This window comes from Xiphophorus couchianus, chromosome 3 (genome assembly GCF_001444195.1).
Source record: "Xiphophorus couchianus chromosome 3, X_couchianus-1.0, whole genome shotgun sequence".
Lineage (NCBI taxonomy): Eukaryota > Metazoa > Chordata > Actinopteri > Cyprinodontiformes > Poeciliidae > Xiphophorus > Xiphophorus couchianus.
Genome location: NC_040230.1, coordinates 24,181,379 through 24,198,427, shown reverse-complemented (window position 1 = coordinate 24,198,427; position 17,049 = coordinate 24,181,379). Strand labels below are relative to the sequence as shown.

The following is a 17,049-nucleotide window of genomic DNA, read 5'->3' as shown; positions in this document are numbered from 1 at the left end:
CGGTCTCTGTAGTCTGCTTTCAGACGGCAGCCGGGGGACTCTGAACGCTCAGAGGAGGAGGAGCACGACAGTCCTCTTGGCCCTCCCTCGGACTATAAGACCAGAGGCAGGCTGAAACACTCAGACCGCACGCACACGTGGAGCAAACAGGCAAAGAGGAAGAAGGACAAGGGGGGGAGACCAGCTGGAAGCAAAAGAGCATGAATCTGCCGGCACAGACCAGTTGACTCTAGTTGGACTTTTGGAAGGGAAGCGGGTAGAAACAAGTGATAAAGTAGGAAGTAAAGACACACAAAGAAAGACAGAGTTTTAATCTGGAGATGCTATTTTGAGCTCTCGCAGAGTAACTGAAGATAAAGCAGACTTTGGGAATGTGGAGTTTTTTTCTGATGTTTTTCTTTTAGTAGATCAGAAGAGAATAAGACAGAGCTGGAGTCTGAATGCACCTGTGGGCATAGATCAGAAGACCCGACTTTTACTGCCCTTGACCTCAAGCTCAACCTGCTGATGTTTTGCTTTGAGTAAAGGAGGTTATAAACCAAGTCTGCTTTGCCGAACGCCACCAGTCGACACGCATTGGGAGCATCAACACGTTTTTGCTACCCAATCAAACAAGAGAGCAAAGCCTTGCTAGGAAGAGCTCCTGAACGGGATTGATCAAATAGCCATCAAAGATGACTTTTGCCATGCTACGCACTCCACCTCCAGCAGGCCGCTTCTTGTACGGAGACATCGGCCTCCTCTCCGAAGACGACGACGAGAACTGCAGCGAGGGCTCAGGCTCTGAGGACCGCACCAGCAGCTCCTCCCACTCCGCGTCCTTTTGCCTGTCCTCGTCGTCCCAGTCCGCCTTCCACATCAAGGTGAACAGGAAGAGAAAGATGTGCGGGGGCACCGGGGTGAGCGTCACAAACTTGACGGACAGGCTCGGACCCCCGGGCTCGTCTCCTCACGGCGAAGTCCGCCAGAGGACGGCGGCCAACGCACGGGAAAGAGATCGCACCAATTCTGTCAACACGGCGTTCACGGCGCTTCGCACGCTCATCCCCACCGAGCCGGCCGACAGGTAAGTAGCGAGGTTTTTTATTGACCCGTTCTACTGCAGGTTTCATATTAATTTTGCAACTCACGTTTCATCTGACTGCAGGAAACTGTCAAAGATTGAGACGCTACGTCTGGCCAGCAGCTACATAAGCCATCTGGGGAACGTCTTGCTCCTGGGCGAAGGGCTTCACGACGGACAGCCGTGCCACGCCCCCTCGCCTCCATTCTTCCACGTCAGCGCCTCCCCCACCCGAGGGTCCGACCAATCGGCTCAGCCCAAGCACATCTGTACCTTCTGCCTCAGCAACCAGCGGAAAATGGTGAGCAGAAAAACAAGAAGTCAGAGAGATATCAGCTGTACGAGGTCAAATCAAGACGCATTTATAGCGACAGGGTGGTCGCAGGGACGGGCTGTTGGGTCGGGTCAGTTTTGTGTTAAATACCTGACCTGAGATCAGCAACTGTGCCTATAAACCTACCCGGCCCTAAGGGGCTTTAAAGGTGCAACCTCTTTTAGAGTCCACTTTCTGGGGTGAACGACCATGCAATATTGTCCTGCTGGGGGTTGGGTTTTACTGGAGCAGCTGGCTTGAAAGTTCAAGGTGGTTCCTAAAAAAAAAAATCCTCTGCACTCCATATACATGAGTGTTTCTCTGTCACAGGAGCTCAGCGAGAGCTCGGGGGACCTGAGTCGTTTTTTTTTTTTCTTTTCAGAACTCCAGTCGATATGAGCACGAAAAATATGAATTTGAAGTTTATACGTGTTTATACAGTGAGATTTATTACCGGGCGTGCGTGAAATCTGTCCAATAGTGTGTAAATTCTTCAGCCAGGATTTGATGAGGTTTTAATCCAAACTGCTGCAAAATTTAATACAGATATAAAATCTAAAATAAGAAGAAAGAGAAAAACTGCCATTCTTTCAAAGACAAAGCAGAGGTGAACTTTAAAAAGTGTGAGGTTTGGTTTATCTGATCCAGTACAGGAAATTGTCATAATCAAGAACACTCTCCCACAAGAAACCATCGGTCTGATGAGGAATTACTGGGAATGAGGGATTGCCATCAGCTGAGGGAAATCAAATATTTACGAGCTCGGTTCGGGTTTTGACAAACAGAGCGGAGAATGATAGAGAGTTGACGTCCACTCAGGCCTTCCTCTATAACCGAGCCGGCTGCCCATTTAGCAGGATTTATTGGTAAGGAGCTGACATCTGGCAGACTCCCCAGTTACCCCAGCAGTGTGTGAAAGCTAATACCCTCCTCAGTGTCTAAACCCAGAGACCCTTTAGCTGAGGGATAACCAGAGTCTCAGCGGCACAAATCCCCCCCAACCCCTTCTGCCTCACCCACTGAACTTGTGCGCCTGAAAGCCTAGACGTCCTGAGTGTCTACACCCAGACGCTCTCAGCTGGGAGATAACTGGCCTGAAACCAGTGTTAGTTTCACCACCAATCGTTTTCCGTCGTTTTAACCCCCACATCCTCTTTTATTCTCATCCACATCTCCTTTCGTTTGAACCTTCCCTCCTTAACTACTTCTTTGCATATCGATCAGGCCTGCACAGGTCGGGGCTGTCAGTCAGAAATGTGTAATACTATCCGCGGCCACCAACCGGCCGCTGCAGATGCATGACCGACCTGTAAATGCATGCTGCGCGGAAAACAGTTTAGAAACTTTCTGATGTCGGAGCACTCAAACGCGGACACTTTGATAAAGTCCCTCATTACCGGGTGTCAGTCACATTACACTGGTTCCCATTACAGCCGGATAAAAAGTCCCAGTGTTCTTTTGTGAGCTAAACCCCTTTCAAATGATGAAGTGAACACACATGAAAGTCATCGGCTATTCTTTTTATTTCTTGGTTATTTTATCAAAGTTTTGAAGAAAAACAAATAAGGGCGATATGAGATTAGTTAGAGACGAAGTTTTTATAAAAACACACCTTGTAATAAATATCTTTTATATAGACTGGTGATATTATGGAAATGATATAACAGTAACCTTAAGGCCATTTGGGTGTTTCAAAATAAAGTTTCTGGAAGCAGTGCCAGATTAAAAAAGGCAGAGCCCCCTGGGCAAGGGGTGTTGAAAGAGACCCCTCACCCCATCCCATCACAGCGGGAAGGTCTTTGCGAATATTGTCCGCAACACAGAATTTATACCCCATTATTTTAAAACCACATTTCTCAATTGGCTAAAACAGGAGTGTACTAGATACTGTGGTGTGACTTACTGGTTTATATGTAAACATGTTGCTTCACCTCCATCGGTTCAGATCTAAGGTTTAGATTCTTCCACATATCCACGACAAGTTAAGCACTACTTCATTTAAAGGAGACTGGTTCGGGGTGAGGCAGGCTACCGTAATAGTTCCTGACCTATTACATTATTCAAATGAGATTTCAAAAAAAAAAAAAAAGTATGTTAGAAAACCTCAAAACAGTGGGAGGCTAAAAGCTGATCAGCTATACGTTAGCGGACTTTAACCATTTAAGTTCACTCAAACTGCAGATATTTATATTGAGCATTATTAAATATTGACTCTTCTCTCCCACACATTAATTTGACGTTGTTTACTCAAGCAAACATCCTCTGTGTTAGTAGAGAGGTTATGTAGACTGGAGCTGTCTGAAACATTCTGCCTGATCAGCTAATAGGCCCCATTAGCTAAATCCTAAGCAACTACTTGCTCTGGAAAAGCACAGGAACATAATGACTGTATGTCCCATTGTAAACACAGCAGCTTGTTGCAAAATCCAAAAGCTTACTCCATACTTAGAGACGTCCAAAAAGTTAGTCGATCAGACGGACGAAGGCAGCTAACAGACTCCCTGTTCTCAAGCCTGTTTTAATCAGATTTTAGCATTTGGAAAACAAGTCAAACAGTTTATGTCCATATGTGCAAATATTACTTCCTCTCAGTCAAAATACATCCATGTTAGTACTCTTAATTTCTGTTTTTCTGAGTCTACTGGCTGCATCAACTCGACTGATCAGTTTATCAGTCTGCAAACTACAGTAATGGGGCATTTTAATGCCACTGCACAAACTATAACTTCAAAACAAAAGGTTTACTGCTGAACATTGAGATGACTGATGATTTGAAGCTGATGAGGTGAAGAGATACAGGCCCAGCGAGAACAAGTAGCAAAGTGACACGGCTGAGAAAAACAACTACAAACTTTGTAAATAATCTTCATATTAGTGTTGTCTCTCATGGATATGAATGTTTTCAGTTTAAGTGGTTTGAAGGGTCTAAAAGCAACTTAAGATCAGGGTCCACTCTCCCTCTTGGAGGATTTATTCCCTTATTTTCTACAAACTTATTGTTATGTTGTTCATCCACTAGAGGTACGGGAGCCATTCCTCATTATAACTGTAGTGTATTTACTTACAAAAAATACCTTATCTACCTTTGTAATTGCAGAATAACCATCTATCAAACTCAATTGAAGAGGCTCATCTTCCAATACAAAATACACAAATTAGTCTTAAATTCTTATATTATTGCTTTTTATAATACCTGTGGAGTAGCACTGAATGTGTTTTGGGTTTCCTGCATAACATAATACACTCCTTAAAACGGATATTAACTAAGTGTATTATTACAGAATTTAATACCAGATTAGTAATTGTTCAGAGGAGCACATGGTTGTGTTTGTCTCGTATCTGTCTGTGTTTATGCTTAAATACCCGTCGGCTCACTTTAGCGTTGTAATAAGCGTAGTGTAACAGAGGGAGGGTTTCTGTGGGATGGAGTCATAATAAAGTACGTTACTCATGTTTACTGCAGAGAGAACGTGTCATTATTCACTGTAAGCTGGAATAATGCAGATTAAGATTTAGTTTCAATCGCTTATATGCTGAATCACTGCTGTTTTTAAAATCATTACAAGCAATCTGCATTCATACACACAGAACGAGACTTCATAATAAGCCTTATGATGGATTGCAAATGTTTAACCGCGTTTCTCTTCGGCTTACATAAGATCTCGTATCTATGTATATTATTAACACTCTCCAGTTCAAATTTATTTGATTACTTTAACAATAATAAAAAATGAGTAGACCATCTAGTCCTGGAACGTAAACGATTAACTGTGATTAGCGCTAATTGAGAGCGTTTCTTTGCCAAATATCTGGAGTGTGTTGGAGTGGGCTGGAGGGCAGAGTTGGCACTGGTGATTACAGAGAAAGAGCCAGAAGAGGTAAGAGGGCAGTTTCTGTTCAGAGCTCTTTCTTCGTATGTTTTCATAGTTATTGAGGTTCATCACCGCTGTCAGGTCTGCTTAAACCAGCCGCTTCAGTTACTCCCATTTCCAACGCAGCAGAGGGTGAAAGTGAGAAAAGTGTACAGTCATTTCCTCTTATTATGGGTGACTACGGTGTAAGTGTTTCAAAACAAACAGCCTTGTTACTAATGACTGCTGCGCACACGGCGTCACATGTTGCATATTCAGGCATGTCGTGCGGTGAATACTAATGTGATTTATTCATCTGCTGGACTTGATCCAAGGGTCGAAGAAAGCTGTAAAATAAAGCAAAGATAAATAAAGTCATTATTATTTTTTATATCAATATCATAGGGAGAAGGGAAATTGACTGAATTTGAATTTATCTGTGTTGCTGCACTCGGAAAACAAACATTTTCATTGACATTTATATGGGACACAGTTACACTAATGTCACACTTTGATGGATTCAGGTCAATGTGATGTGTAGTCTGTCAACTGGGAAGGTTGTAAATTTGATTTCAGTTTTCATTTTGCTACTTAAACCTCAAAGCTGTTCGCCAGTCTTTGTGAAACTTTTTGAGTGCAGATTGGTGAATGTGACTTGGATTCTAGAAACAATTTGGTCACTCATTAAGACTGGGAACCCATTAGATCTTTTTGTTTTTGTTTGTTTGTTTGGTTGTTTTTTTTACTTTAGAAATTGCTCCAATTCATATGCAGTTTTGCTAAATACAACTCAGTTGTGTATCATTTGTCATTGTCAGACAAATCCACTTCTTTACAATACAATCTTGTCAGAGGTGGGTAGAAAAATTGTACTCAAGTAAGAGCAGCACTGCTTCACCATGTATTTACTCAACTAAAGTGGCATCTGAATAAAAGGCTACACAAGTACTGAGTAACTGATAAAAACATCTGATTTAATATTAGAAAATGATGACCTCACAGACAAAAAAAATAAAGTTATGTGCATATTCTGGTATCTTAAAGACTAAAATGATTGTTATATATAGATTTCATTCATTTTTTCAATATAAAACTTTTTACACTGGTACTTATAGTAGGTCTTATGGTAGAACAAAGTGGATTTCCATTAACAGTATGTGGAAAACATCATTAGAAGAACAAAGCTTGTGTGTGTAAAGACGAAGTCTCACTTTGACATAAACTCTTATTCAGTGACCTTACTCTTAGTGGGTAAAGTATCCAGAAATTTTACTCCAGTAAGAGTAGTGATTCTTAATAATAGTATTGCTGAAGTAAAAGTAAAACTGTGAATAGTCCAAAAAGTTCCTGTACTCAAGTAAATGTAGCTAATTACTACCCATATCTGGATCCAACTATATGCAATTCAATCATGATGCAATTATCAAGTTCAATTGATTACAATGCCAGTTGGTAAAAATACCATTATTGTTCCAAAGTGTAAAATATCAACACTTCTAATTTCTTAATGGAGTAATTATACAATTGTTCAGTCTGGATGTTGGAATATTGGAACTATTTTAAGTTGTCTAATCAGACTTTCAGAACAGACAATAAAACAGAGTCAAAAAAACTGGAATGATGAGTAAAATGACGAGAGAGTTTCTGTATTAATGCCTTTGATGGTTGAGTTAAAATGGGGAGGCGGTGAATGAGCAGAACTGGGCCTGCCTCTTGAACCATGACTGATGCACATATCTTGTGAAGGATGTCTCACTCCACCTTCACTCTCAGGTGTCTGCAGTCAACGTATAACACAAAGCTGTAGCTTCTTAATAACTAAGGATTTACTGTCAATAACCAGAGAGGTCATCAGAGGTCCGAGCAAAGATCTTTTTTAATATGTTAGACAAAGGGAAAGAAAAGCTCACGCCACATATGTGCGTTTTTACATCATCAATCATTTTGTACCACTAAGGCATTGTTTTTATTTATACTTTACTTTTTTTTTAAGTTGATTAATGTTTTCAATTGCTCTTTTTTCAAAATGGGTGAGACGCAAAAGTGTAGCACAGAAGTGCGTTGTCTGTCATTAGCCAGAAAATAATTACAAGAAAATGAGCTGCTAACCCATCAGAATAGTTATTACAGGTTTAAAGGAGCAAGGGCAAACAAAGCAGGAACATTTATCTCAAAAGGATGAGCATAGCGAAGGAGGTCAGAACTTTTTTTTTTTCAGAACTCACAAGTAATAAAGCTGCAGCAAATTTTTCAGTGTGCGATTATAGTACTGCAGTAAAAGATCTTTATAGATCTTCACAGTGTCAGGTTTAGCAGACCCTTTGGACTCCACGGATGGTGCGTGGGGCCCACATGAATTTGGTTTGCTCCCTTCAGATCTCATCAGATTGATGTGTGGGGAGCGTGGAGGCTGCATAAACATGTAGAAATCTCGGTCGGCACAGCCGTGCTCTAACAGAGCAGATTCTGGAGGCCCATTCGCTTCTGGTTGAGGTGAGCCTGGGGTGATGGCTTGTAGTTAAGATGGTCTTTCCGTACATAACAACTTTAACCATGCTAATTTGTCTACTTCTGTTTTAAGGGCACAGAACTCTGTATATTTTTACAGCTTTTTCCACAAGTGTGGCCTATTTCTATTGGCTCGAACTAGGAAGAGGGTCAGCTCAAATTAATGGCAAAAGAAAATAAAAGTGGTAATTTGTCTGCCAATGACTGCAATTGAGAACTTCTTTCCTTTTAATCCCTGTATTACAAGTCGAGACAATTTGCCCAATATCGGGGGTTTTACAGCTCTTTTTTTATGGCATAAAAGAGCTGTCAGATGTTTGGAAACAACATAAAAACGCTGGAAAAAATCCAATTATCTTGGTACTTATGGTGTGGTTGCTGTAAATAGACCATTGTTCCCTTTGAAATGGGCAATTTTATTGGCATTTTAGGGTGCAGCCCATATTTATTTATGATTTGAGTGAATTTCTCAAAATTAAAGAGAGAGGTTCAAAGTCAGTGGCACAGCAGATGAAACGTGATGCGTGTGCTCCTCTCCTGCTGCTCGGAGCTGCTGATCCGAAGCGCTTTGTACGCACAGTTATCTATGGGTGTAAGAAAAGAAGAGGCCAAATCTTTGCGGTGAATTCAGAAAACAGCTGATTTCCATTTGCCTGTTTTGCTTCACTGCGGGATAAAAGCACAGACTCGCGACTCGTGTATCAAAGCGGATCGTGTCATTTTATTGGATGATTCAGTCGAATCCGGTGACTTTTGCAAATTTTTGCCCACACAGTCACCTCACAAACACATCAGACACGTCCTCCCTCGGCTGGCTCTCTGTGTCTGGAAGTCATTGGCAGAACGGAGCAGAGCAACAAATGAGCTAATTGTTCTGTAAATGATTTATCCTCTGCTGAGGCAGTGCAGCCAGTGTTTAATTCAGCGGCTGCTATTAGAAACACATTGAGGCTGAGCTTTGATGGTGATGGTAAAGGAGCCTGGAAACCGCGCTCTGTGGAACGCCCTCTCTGCTTACACTCACACCTCCACAAATGACACACACACACATACACACATATATATATATATATATATATATATATATATATATATATATATATATATATATACGCGTGAGTGCACAACCTTTCTTGAGAGTTTTTTAATAAAAGCGTTTTATTTCTATTTCCCTTTTCATGTCAGCCAGATGGCAGCTCTTTGCGTCTATCCAGACTGCATAAACAAACCATGTATGATAGCTGAGCAGCTCTGGATGGCCGCTGCGCTTTCAACGCTTTCTAAAACTAATGGCGGGCAGGAAGTTTTGGAAACGGAGCTGGAGACGAGGAGGAAGGTGGCCAACGAGTCAGCGGGGATAATCAACTCCGCTATTCATCCTCCAGTTTGGACGTTTGCTTTTAAGCCGCGCTTTGCGTCTTTATGGAGGCCCCAATCAAGCGAGCGCCCAAAGAGAGCTTAAATGCGTGGCTGGGACGTGTCCAGGAGCGCGCTAATGGCTGCGGTCCTCACAGCTCTTTGGAATATTAAGACTGTTTTAGCTGGAAAAAGCATTGCGTCACTCTCGTGCATGAAGCTGACGTTTCAGTGTCATAGATGAAAGAGCGATGGAGCCGGAGTTGACTGGGAGTTAATGATTTGTGCCTCATAAGCAGCAGCATCGCCTTCGTGCGTTTCGTTTGAACCTGTGCTAATGAGGTGCATCAGGCTAGGGTCATATTCTGCGGCTGTCTTTTTAAAAACATATATATATATATTCTCCCCCACGTTCAGCTTGTCATGCAGTCAAACGCAGAGCCGTCTGTACGCTTGTGGCACACATGGAAGCAATTAGGCCCCCTAATTCAACACCAACAGAAGAAGTCGGGTCCGATAACAAAATCTATTAGCAAAACTATCATTCTGTTGTCATTTGGCCTCCAGGGACGGAGCCGCTCGCAGGGCAAATTAAAACACAAATACGGAGCTCCGAGCCTGGCAGAGAGAAATGCAACATGGCGAAGAGGAAAGCAGAAGTCGGCGCTTTTAATTAGGCTGCTTCTTAAAACAATATCTGCTGAAGCTAATGACAAATTTGCTGTTGTTAGCGCCGGTGATGAAGTAACGCTATCGGCATAATGGGGCAGAACAAAGTGAAAATAAAATCAGGCTTGTTCTACTCATTGCAGCATTAAAATATGGCGGTAATAAAATACATGTGCAAACGGGGCAATCTAAACTCAATCAGTTGATTGTATCAAGAAGATATAGTAAGGTAACATGAATATGTTCTAATCCAAGGAAAACAGAGGCTGGCATTGGATTCTCATGACAACCTGTAGCCTGTCTAGTTACAGGATAAGCTACAGTTATCCCTACTGCTGCTAAACAATGCAACATATTAAATATTACTCCTATTTTTGAAGCTTTATTTACTTTTTGATGATTGATTTAAGTATGGTTTTCAAATGCTCACAGCATGCATATAAAATTATGAGTATATGAACCGTTCAATTTGGAGAATATTGTTCCTTTTTTTTGCGTTTGTGCCTTTCTTACAGCATCACAAATATAACAAAGTGAAATTAGCTGGTTAATCAGTTGTATTTCTCCAGGTAGAGAAATGCTTGGTAACTATAGCTTTAAGACCCGAGTCGTCATGATGTCACATTGTGTGGTGTTGGGAGTGGAGGCCCGAGACCTGGAGACTGTCGGTCCTTAATGCAGCCATTTTTTTCTGTATAATAAAGGCCTAAAAGGCCACCAGTGCCACAAGGCAGAAAAAAAAAACACTGCGCTGTCAACTCTAGCAGCTATGGCGGTCCTACAAGTTGCTTGACGTAGCCAAACCAAATCATCAACTAATTTTTCATGTGCTCTAACCGTAACGGAGGAATAGCATCATAGGAGGCCAACAATGAGTGAAAAATAGGGCGGCATGATATCAGAAAATGATGCAATGGTGATATTATTGTTGAAAACTGCAGTGACATCACTTGTGATGGATCCACATTTTCCTCTTTTCCAGCTGTGCGTCCAACACTCTGTGACCCTAAGCATCTTGGGCACTGCGATCCGGCCCAGTTGTGGGCATCCGCTGCAAAGACATTTAACCCAACAGGCTGCAGGTCTGTTGGCAAAGTAGAAGCTCATGTTAGTTGGCATTTTAGCAAACAGGCGTGTAATCCAAACTGTCTACGGATTATTAATTTTTGCGTCCTGTAAAAGTGTGATGATGTTTGCTGTTTTTTGTGTTGCATTAGTCGAATAAAATAACCATAAATATGTTGAGGGCTACATATAAACTTTCTTCTGATTGTTCTTTTAAATATCTTTATTTCAACTTTCCTTTGACTAGGCTTGGAAAAGTGTCCCTTTTCCAAGCTGCTGGTTTTTGTTTCATTTTTATAGCTTTGTTTTTGTATATGTTTGGTGTTTGTTTTACTTCATGGACAACTTAGAAGTCAATAACAAGTAAGCTGTTTGGCGGTGAGCAGCAACATGTGGGGTAGGGGCCGCCCTCCATTACTATATCCTTTGTACAGCCGGAGAAAACTCCACTTTTTCTTTGGTATTTCACTGACAGGACTTTAAACGCTACAAAGGAAAGTTTCAGTGGTTTTGAAACTGTAACTTTTTAAAACCTTGATACCGATAATCGGTATGACTCTACGTCCAAGCCACATAATGGCAAATTGGGACATTTTGGTCTGCTAGTTAGCTCACTTTAAAGGTCTGATGTGTGATTTTTTTAATTGATTGTCATTTATGAGGGTAACTACAGCTTATATAAGCCACTGGAGACAGTGACACAGTCTTAAATATTTTCACTTAATAATCTAGAAGGATATAAGCCGCTTTCATTTCATGGTTAAATACCAATGTCCTTATATGAATGCAGGCCCGAGCCCAAGTGGAATTATTTTTTCCAACTAGTCAGTCCTGTCCTCATGCAGCCAGGGACTAAATTAGATGTTTTTATTTGACAGACCGAGCTTAAGACAGGAAAAAAAAAAAAAAAAGAGTGCATGGAAAATCCAGAATTATAGGTAAAAAATCGGCAGGGTTGAGTTTCGCAAAAAAAAAAAGAAAAAGAAAAGTTTAAATTTGTGAGTTGATGAGACACTTTAATGAAAGTGCTTAGTGTCTTCACATCCAGACTGCAACAGGCTGCTTTTCACCTTAATAGAACAATAATATTGTTTCAGGGTGGTGATATCTTCATATTGTATCTTGAGCAAACATCATCAGGTAATCATATTAGGGTTGGACAAATCGCCCTCTGGGGAAGCTCCCGGTATGTGTGTGTGGAAAGAGGGAAGAAAGAGCAGAACCGTCATCTGACCGTGACCTATTAGTCTTTAGCAGATTGTTTTGACTACCAGGCCGGCCTGGAGGCGACCCCTCCTCCTGTTGGGATTGAACCAGTTCAGATCCAAGCCTCAGCAGCTACAGCTGCGCTTCCAAGCTGTCACCGATTGCTCACGACGAGACGCGGGACGATTCGTCTAATGACTCCGTACTAATTTGATGTAATTTTGGTAAATTGGCTAATTTCAACGCCCAGGTTTTAAGCGAAATTCTCGGCGTATATCCTCTTTCTCCAACCCAGAGTACTTTTCCTTCCACTGATAAATGCCTGCAATTTTCCACAGCGCTTTCCAGCAAACACCGGAGAGCGCGGCTGCACTTGTGTCTCGCAGCTGTTGGTTTGATGGTTTGTGTTGGGAAAGCGAGTACGATAACAGGAGTGCTACGGTTTGGCCGCAGTTTCCCAGGCTGTGTTAAATTCATTCTCACAAAAAAAAAAAAAAAATTAACATTTTTGGCTAAAAATCCCATGACGCCCACTGCCTTACTCTTAGTTTTGAAGTGCGCATTGCTGGATTACGCCACAATTCAAGGAGTTTATAAGGTCTGAGAGTTAAAAGCTGAACCACATTTTGCCCTTTAACCCTTTTTTTAGCCCTAGTTTCTATATTTCTATGTGGTAGAGCGTCCCCATTTGTTTCTGCCGATTAGGTGGAGGGCTGAGCGACTGAGAGGTGCATGAAGGGTTGTCACTGAACCCAACAAATCCAACTCAATTTGATATTTTTTGATTCAGTTTAATTAATTGTAATATCTATTCTTTAACTTATTTTTAATGGTAGCATATTTGCTGTTTGCTTTACTGGTACTTTTGGTATCACTGTAATTTAGTGTTTAATAAATCAGTACTAAATACTTGTGTCATTTTAAAATATTTTGACGTATTAAGAACTGTTGTAGCTTCTTGTGTACTAATGTATTTAATTTGTTATCCATTGAAAAGAAAAATGAATTAGTTAATTGATCACTTCTGATCTGTTACCATGGTGAAAAATAAATGTGTTGTGTAGATTAAATTGTGTTGTACGTATGTGTAGGTGCAGCCAGACTAATATAACTCATGCACGTTTAAAGATTTTTAAATATAGAGTGCTATTTTAGAACAACTACACAGTATATTGTTTGTTTCAGCAGTTTTATTTAGTAATACAGTATAAAAATCTTAATTAATTTCGCATACATTAAACTATGTTTATTTTTTACGATACCTTAGGCGATAAATTAGATCACAAATGTTCACATATCAGGAAACAGTGAGAATTGCAGATTTATCAGCTTCTTGAAGGACGGCTCCATCTCTAACCACTACCTAAAGGACCAAGGACAATGTGTTGGGGTAGTCCAGTTATTGCACTTCAGGATGTAACTTAAGTAGCAATGCATCCAAATTCAATGGTAGTGGATAAGTACTAATCTAATCAAATGTATGAAACTCAGATTAAGGCTTCAATTCTGGGCAAAAACTGTTAGGGGTAAAATTGCACATCTGATGCTCTCAAACTGTACGAGTTTTTCAGGTGCAGCAGGTTTATTCATGCAGAGTCACTAGAATAATAAAAAACAGAGATAATAAAAACCCTAAATAAAGACCAGTAGTAAAAAATGATCTCCCATTAAAAAAAAGAAAAAAATCACATTCAAGCAAAGCTAACACATGACAGAAATGGACGGATAAAGCGATCTTTGACCTTTACGGCTAAGCTGCAGAAAACGGTAACTTTTTCCATCTGTATTTCAAGAAGCCAAGTGCGTTGAAATTAAATGCTGCTTCTTGTGCAACATCCTCAGGTTTGTCTTGACCAAATTATTGTCTAAAGCCGGTTCCCTGGGCTGGACTTTAACGAGGCCTGTGTGAGGAATTGACTAGATGAGACAAGATGAACGTGCAGCATCTGAGCTTTAGGTATTTCCTGAAGATCTCTCAAGTGCAAAATGAAGTTCAGGCACTGAAGTTCAGCAAATCTTTATAAATTGACTTTCTTGTCTGTTTAAGTTAAGAAAATTTGATTGTATTATTCTATTGTATCTAAAAAGAAGATGATCATCGGCATATTGCGAAAGCCTCAGGGTGAAAATGAATTTTTTTTTTTTTTTTTAGCGGGGCATTTTGAGCAGCGAACTTGCGTTAAAAAAAGCTGTGAATTTAATGTCATGAAAAGGTCACATGAAGTAGCTGCTCCTTTGAGACGTAAATTCCTGCACACAAAGCACCAACCTCTAAATGTGTGCGCGTTTGCTCACGCTCGCTTTCGCAGCCAACTACAAGTGGTTCAATCACAATCTACTAATGACACTCCTCTCTGTCCAGCTGGAGGACGGATCGTCAAGAATGGTTTCGCCGTCTCCGCGCGCTCGCCCCAATCAGTGGGAGGACCGATTCCTGTCCAAATCCTGTGATTTCATCCTCCGATTACCACCTGACGCCCGTCCAAACACCTACCCACCGTTGCTGATGTCAGTCACATGGACTTTTCCAAACACCTACACCTCGTGCTCCGTCTGAAATAAAGGAAATGTGTTGCAGGTGTTGAGAAGGAGGCCAAGCTGGGAGTCGGAGAAGGTTAGCTGAGATGATATGAGAAAGGAAAAAGAGCAAGGAGCAATAAAAAAATAATAATAAAAGAAATCTCCCAAACTTTTTTTGGCAGAAAATACAATAAACCCATCCAAGTTCAATTTGAATGAGAACAGATTTTGATTAGGAACCATTTATCAACAGCCAGGGATTAGGTCTTAACAGCATTAGATCAGATATCATTAATTTTTGAGGCACAGCAGAGATTGAATACGTTGCAAATCACTCAGAAAATAACCTCATTAAAAGCCTTTTGAGCTGGGCTCGGCGGCGGATGGCCGGCGCAGCGAGCAGGGGAGAGGTTAGGTGAGGAGGGAAAAAGTGATGTTATTTTCCTGGCCAGATAGAGAAAGGCTCCTCACCAGCCAGGAAATCAGGGCTCCTCTGTTCCGATACCACAGATAAATGAGGAATATATCGTCTTACGCTGCGCTTATAAATCAGCTCATGATGTCATCATTCAGCCTGCGATCGAATTAAGCAAAACACGTGCTGCTCCCTGGTGCCGCAGCAAATGTTGCCCTGCTACTGTGTGGAATGTGTTTGTGAGTTTGCTGCAGCCGGTCGGGGCCGATTTGCCTTCTCGGCAACCAGAGGCCAGATGCTCACAAAGCCGCACTGATTGCAGAAAACCAAATCCTGTTGCCGCAGCAGACGGCGAAAGTTGTCTGAAGCGGAAGTTTCGTGACCCCGGTCCCGCCGCCGGAGGTCGACATCAACGCCAGAAATGTGAAAAATCCCCACGTTTTCTGGCGTCGCCTTCTCAATGTTGCATCATTAGATCCAAGCTGAACGTTCCTGACGATCTGACACCGTGTTTTCTTTCTATCGCAGAACAAAGACAGAGACAGGAAGACGAGCATCCGCAGCTAACGCCGAGGGCACAAACCACACGGACAAAATGTTCACGACTCTGACGGGGCTTCATGTGATTTTTATTACAACCACTGCAGCTTGAAGACGAACCAGACTTGTGATGCGTTTTAAAGACTTTTGAAGGATTTATGTAGCACTTCCACTTCCTTTACAAGGAACTTTTTAATGTTTCCTTTTTCTATTACTTTATGCGAACTCTTTGTTTTACAGTGAGGCATCGTGAACAAGACTTTCCGTGGATTTTCACCAGCGTATCAAGACTATAGGGAGAAAAAAAAAAACACAGTACTTCTAAAAAAAGAAATATGGCACATGACCTCTACAAACCCACAAATTTGTACTCATTAAAAGTTGTCTTATTAAAATGTAAACTGATATAAAAACAAAATGTATATTTATGTAACATAACAATATATAATGAAACTGTGTTATTTAACAGACTTGTGGCATTTCTGATATTGTTTTTAAGTGCAGACTTTGGTTTCTGACTCAGTTTGTAGCATCACAGAGATCATGCTGGAACTATGGTGGTAATGGCCATTTCGAATATTCATCCCTGAAAGTGGAAAATAACTCGAGCTGACCAATAAAATGTTTGTAAATCTGGGCGTAAATCATATTTTTTCTGAGCATACTGTATTTTCAAATCTTGTCCCAGTAATTGCCAGTTCCAACCAATAAAGCTTATAAAGTTTCCATTTTGAATTTATGATGGCACGCAGATGTTTTCTAAAACCAAATTGTGGGGTTTTTTTAGGGGATACTTTCGCTGCTACGGGAGACACAAGAGCCAACGAAAGCTTTTTACAAGAGCAAATTTAAGGCATAATTATCTGAAACAAACAGAATCGATGCTTTTGTTTTTACATTTCAGTTCAGATTTCCCTTTCATTTCAAGCTGCTGGTTTGTTTTTAACATAACAGAGGAAATCCGTTTTTTTGTTGGTTTTTTTGCTGCTCTTTGCCTTGGCCAAAATGATCTTGGAAAAAGCAATATTTGCTTTTTTAAAAATAAAGGTTGAAATAAAAATGAATAAGAAAGGCTAAAGAGGAAATAAAAAAAAAAAGCAAGATTAAGAAGCGGAGTAACAGGCGAGCATAAGAGCAGGGGTGGGAGGAAGGGTTGAAGTGGGCTGCAAAATTGCATCTGCAGGTATGGCTACTTGGACATCTGCCTTTGTCCCTTTGCTGTCCTCTTCTTTACCTTTCCACATGCTTGTTCTCTTTTCTCCTCCTCTGCTCTTCCTCTGTTCTCCCTGGAGTGCCACTGGCCAGAATCTGGTTGGTGATGGCTTTCCAGTGTGTGCATCCTGACCGTGCTTGCCTTCCCATAACCTTGCCTGTCCATCTTTCCAGCCTCTTCTCTGACACGAGAAACAGCATTTTTTATTTTTTCCATTCTTCTGAATTTGGCTTTGTGAAAATAAACAGGATGCGCTTTACATTTTCTTAATTGTTCTTATTTAGCTGATCTCAGCGAAAGACAAAGCCTTTCATCCGAGTAAACCTTCGT

At 41.1% G+C, this 17,049-nt stretch overlaps 1 protein-coding gene across 1 annotated transcript in view; it reads left to right on the top strand.

Moving 5' to 3' along the window:
- Window positions 1–16,144, top strand: part of LOC114141606 (basic helix-loop-helix transcription factor scleraxis) — a 42,598-nt gene extending 26,454 nt beyond the window's left edge. Inside the window, exons 5-7 of the mRNA XM_028012245.1 lie at window positions 24–1,066; window positions 1,148–1,364; window positions 15,495–16,144. Coding sequence (XP_027868046.1) covers window positions 675–1,066; window positions 1,148–1,364; window positions 15,495–15,533 — 648 coding nt within the window. The 5' untranslated portion in view covers window positions 24–674 and the 3' untranslated portion in view covers window positions 15,534–16,144. The remainder of the gene's footprint in view (window positions 1–23; window positions 1,067–1,147; window positions 1,365–15,494) is intronic.
- Window positions 16,145–17,049: the final 905 nt, after the last annotated feature.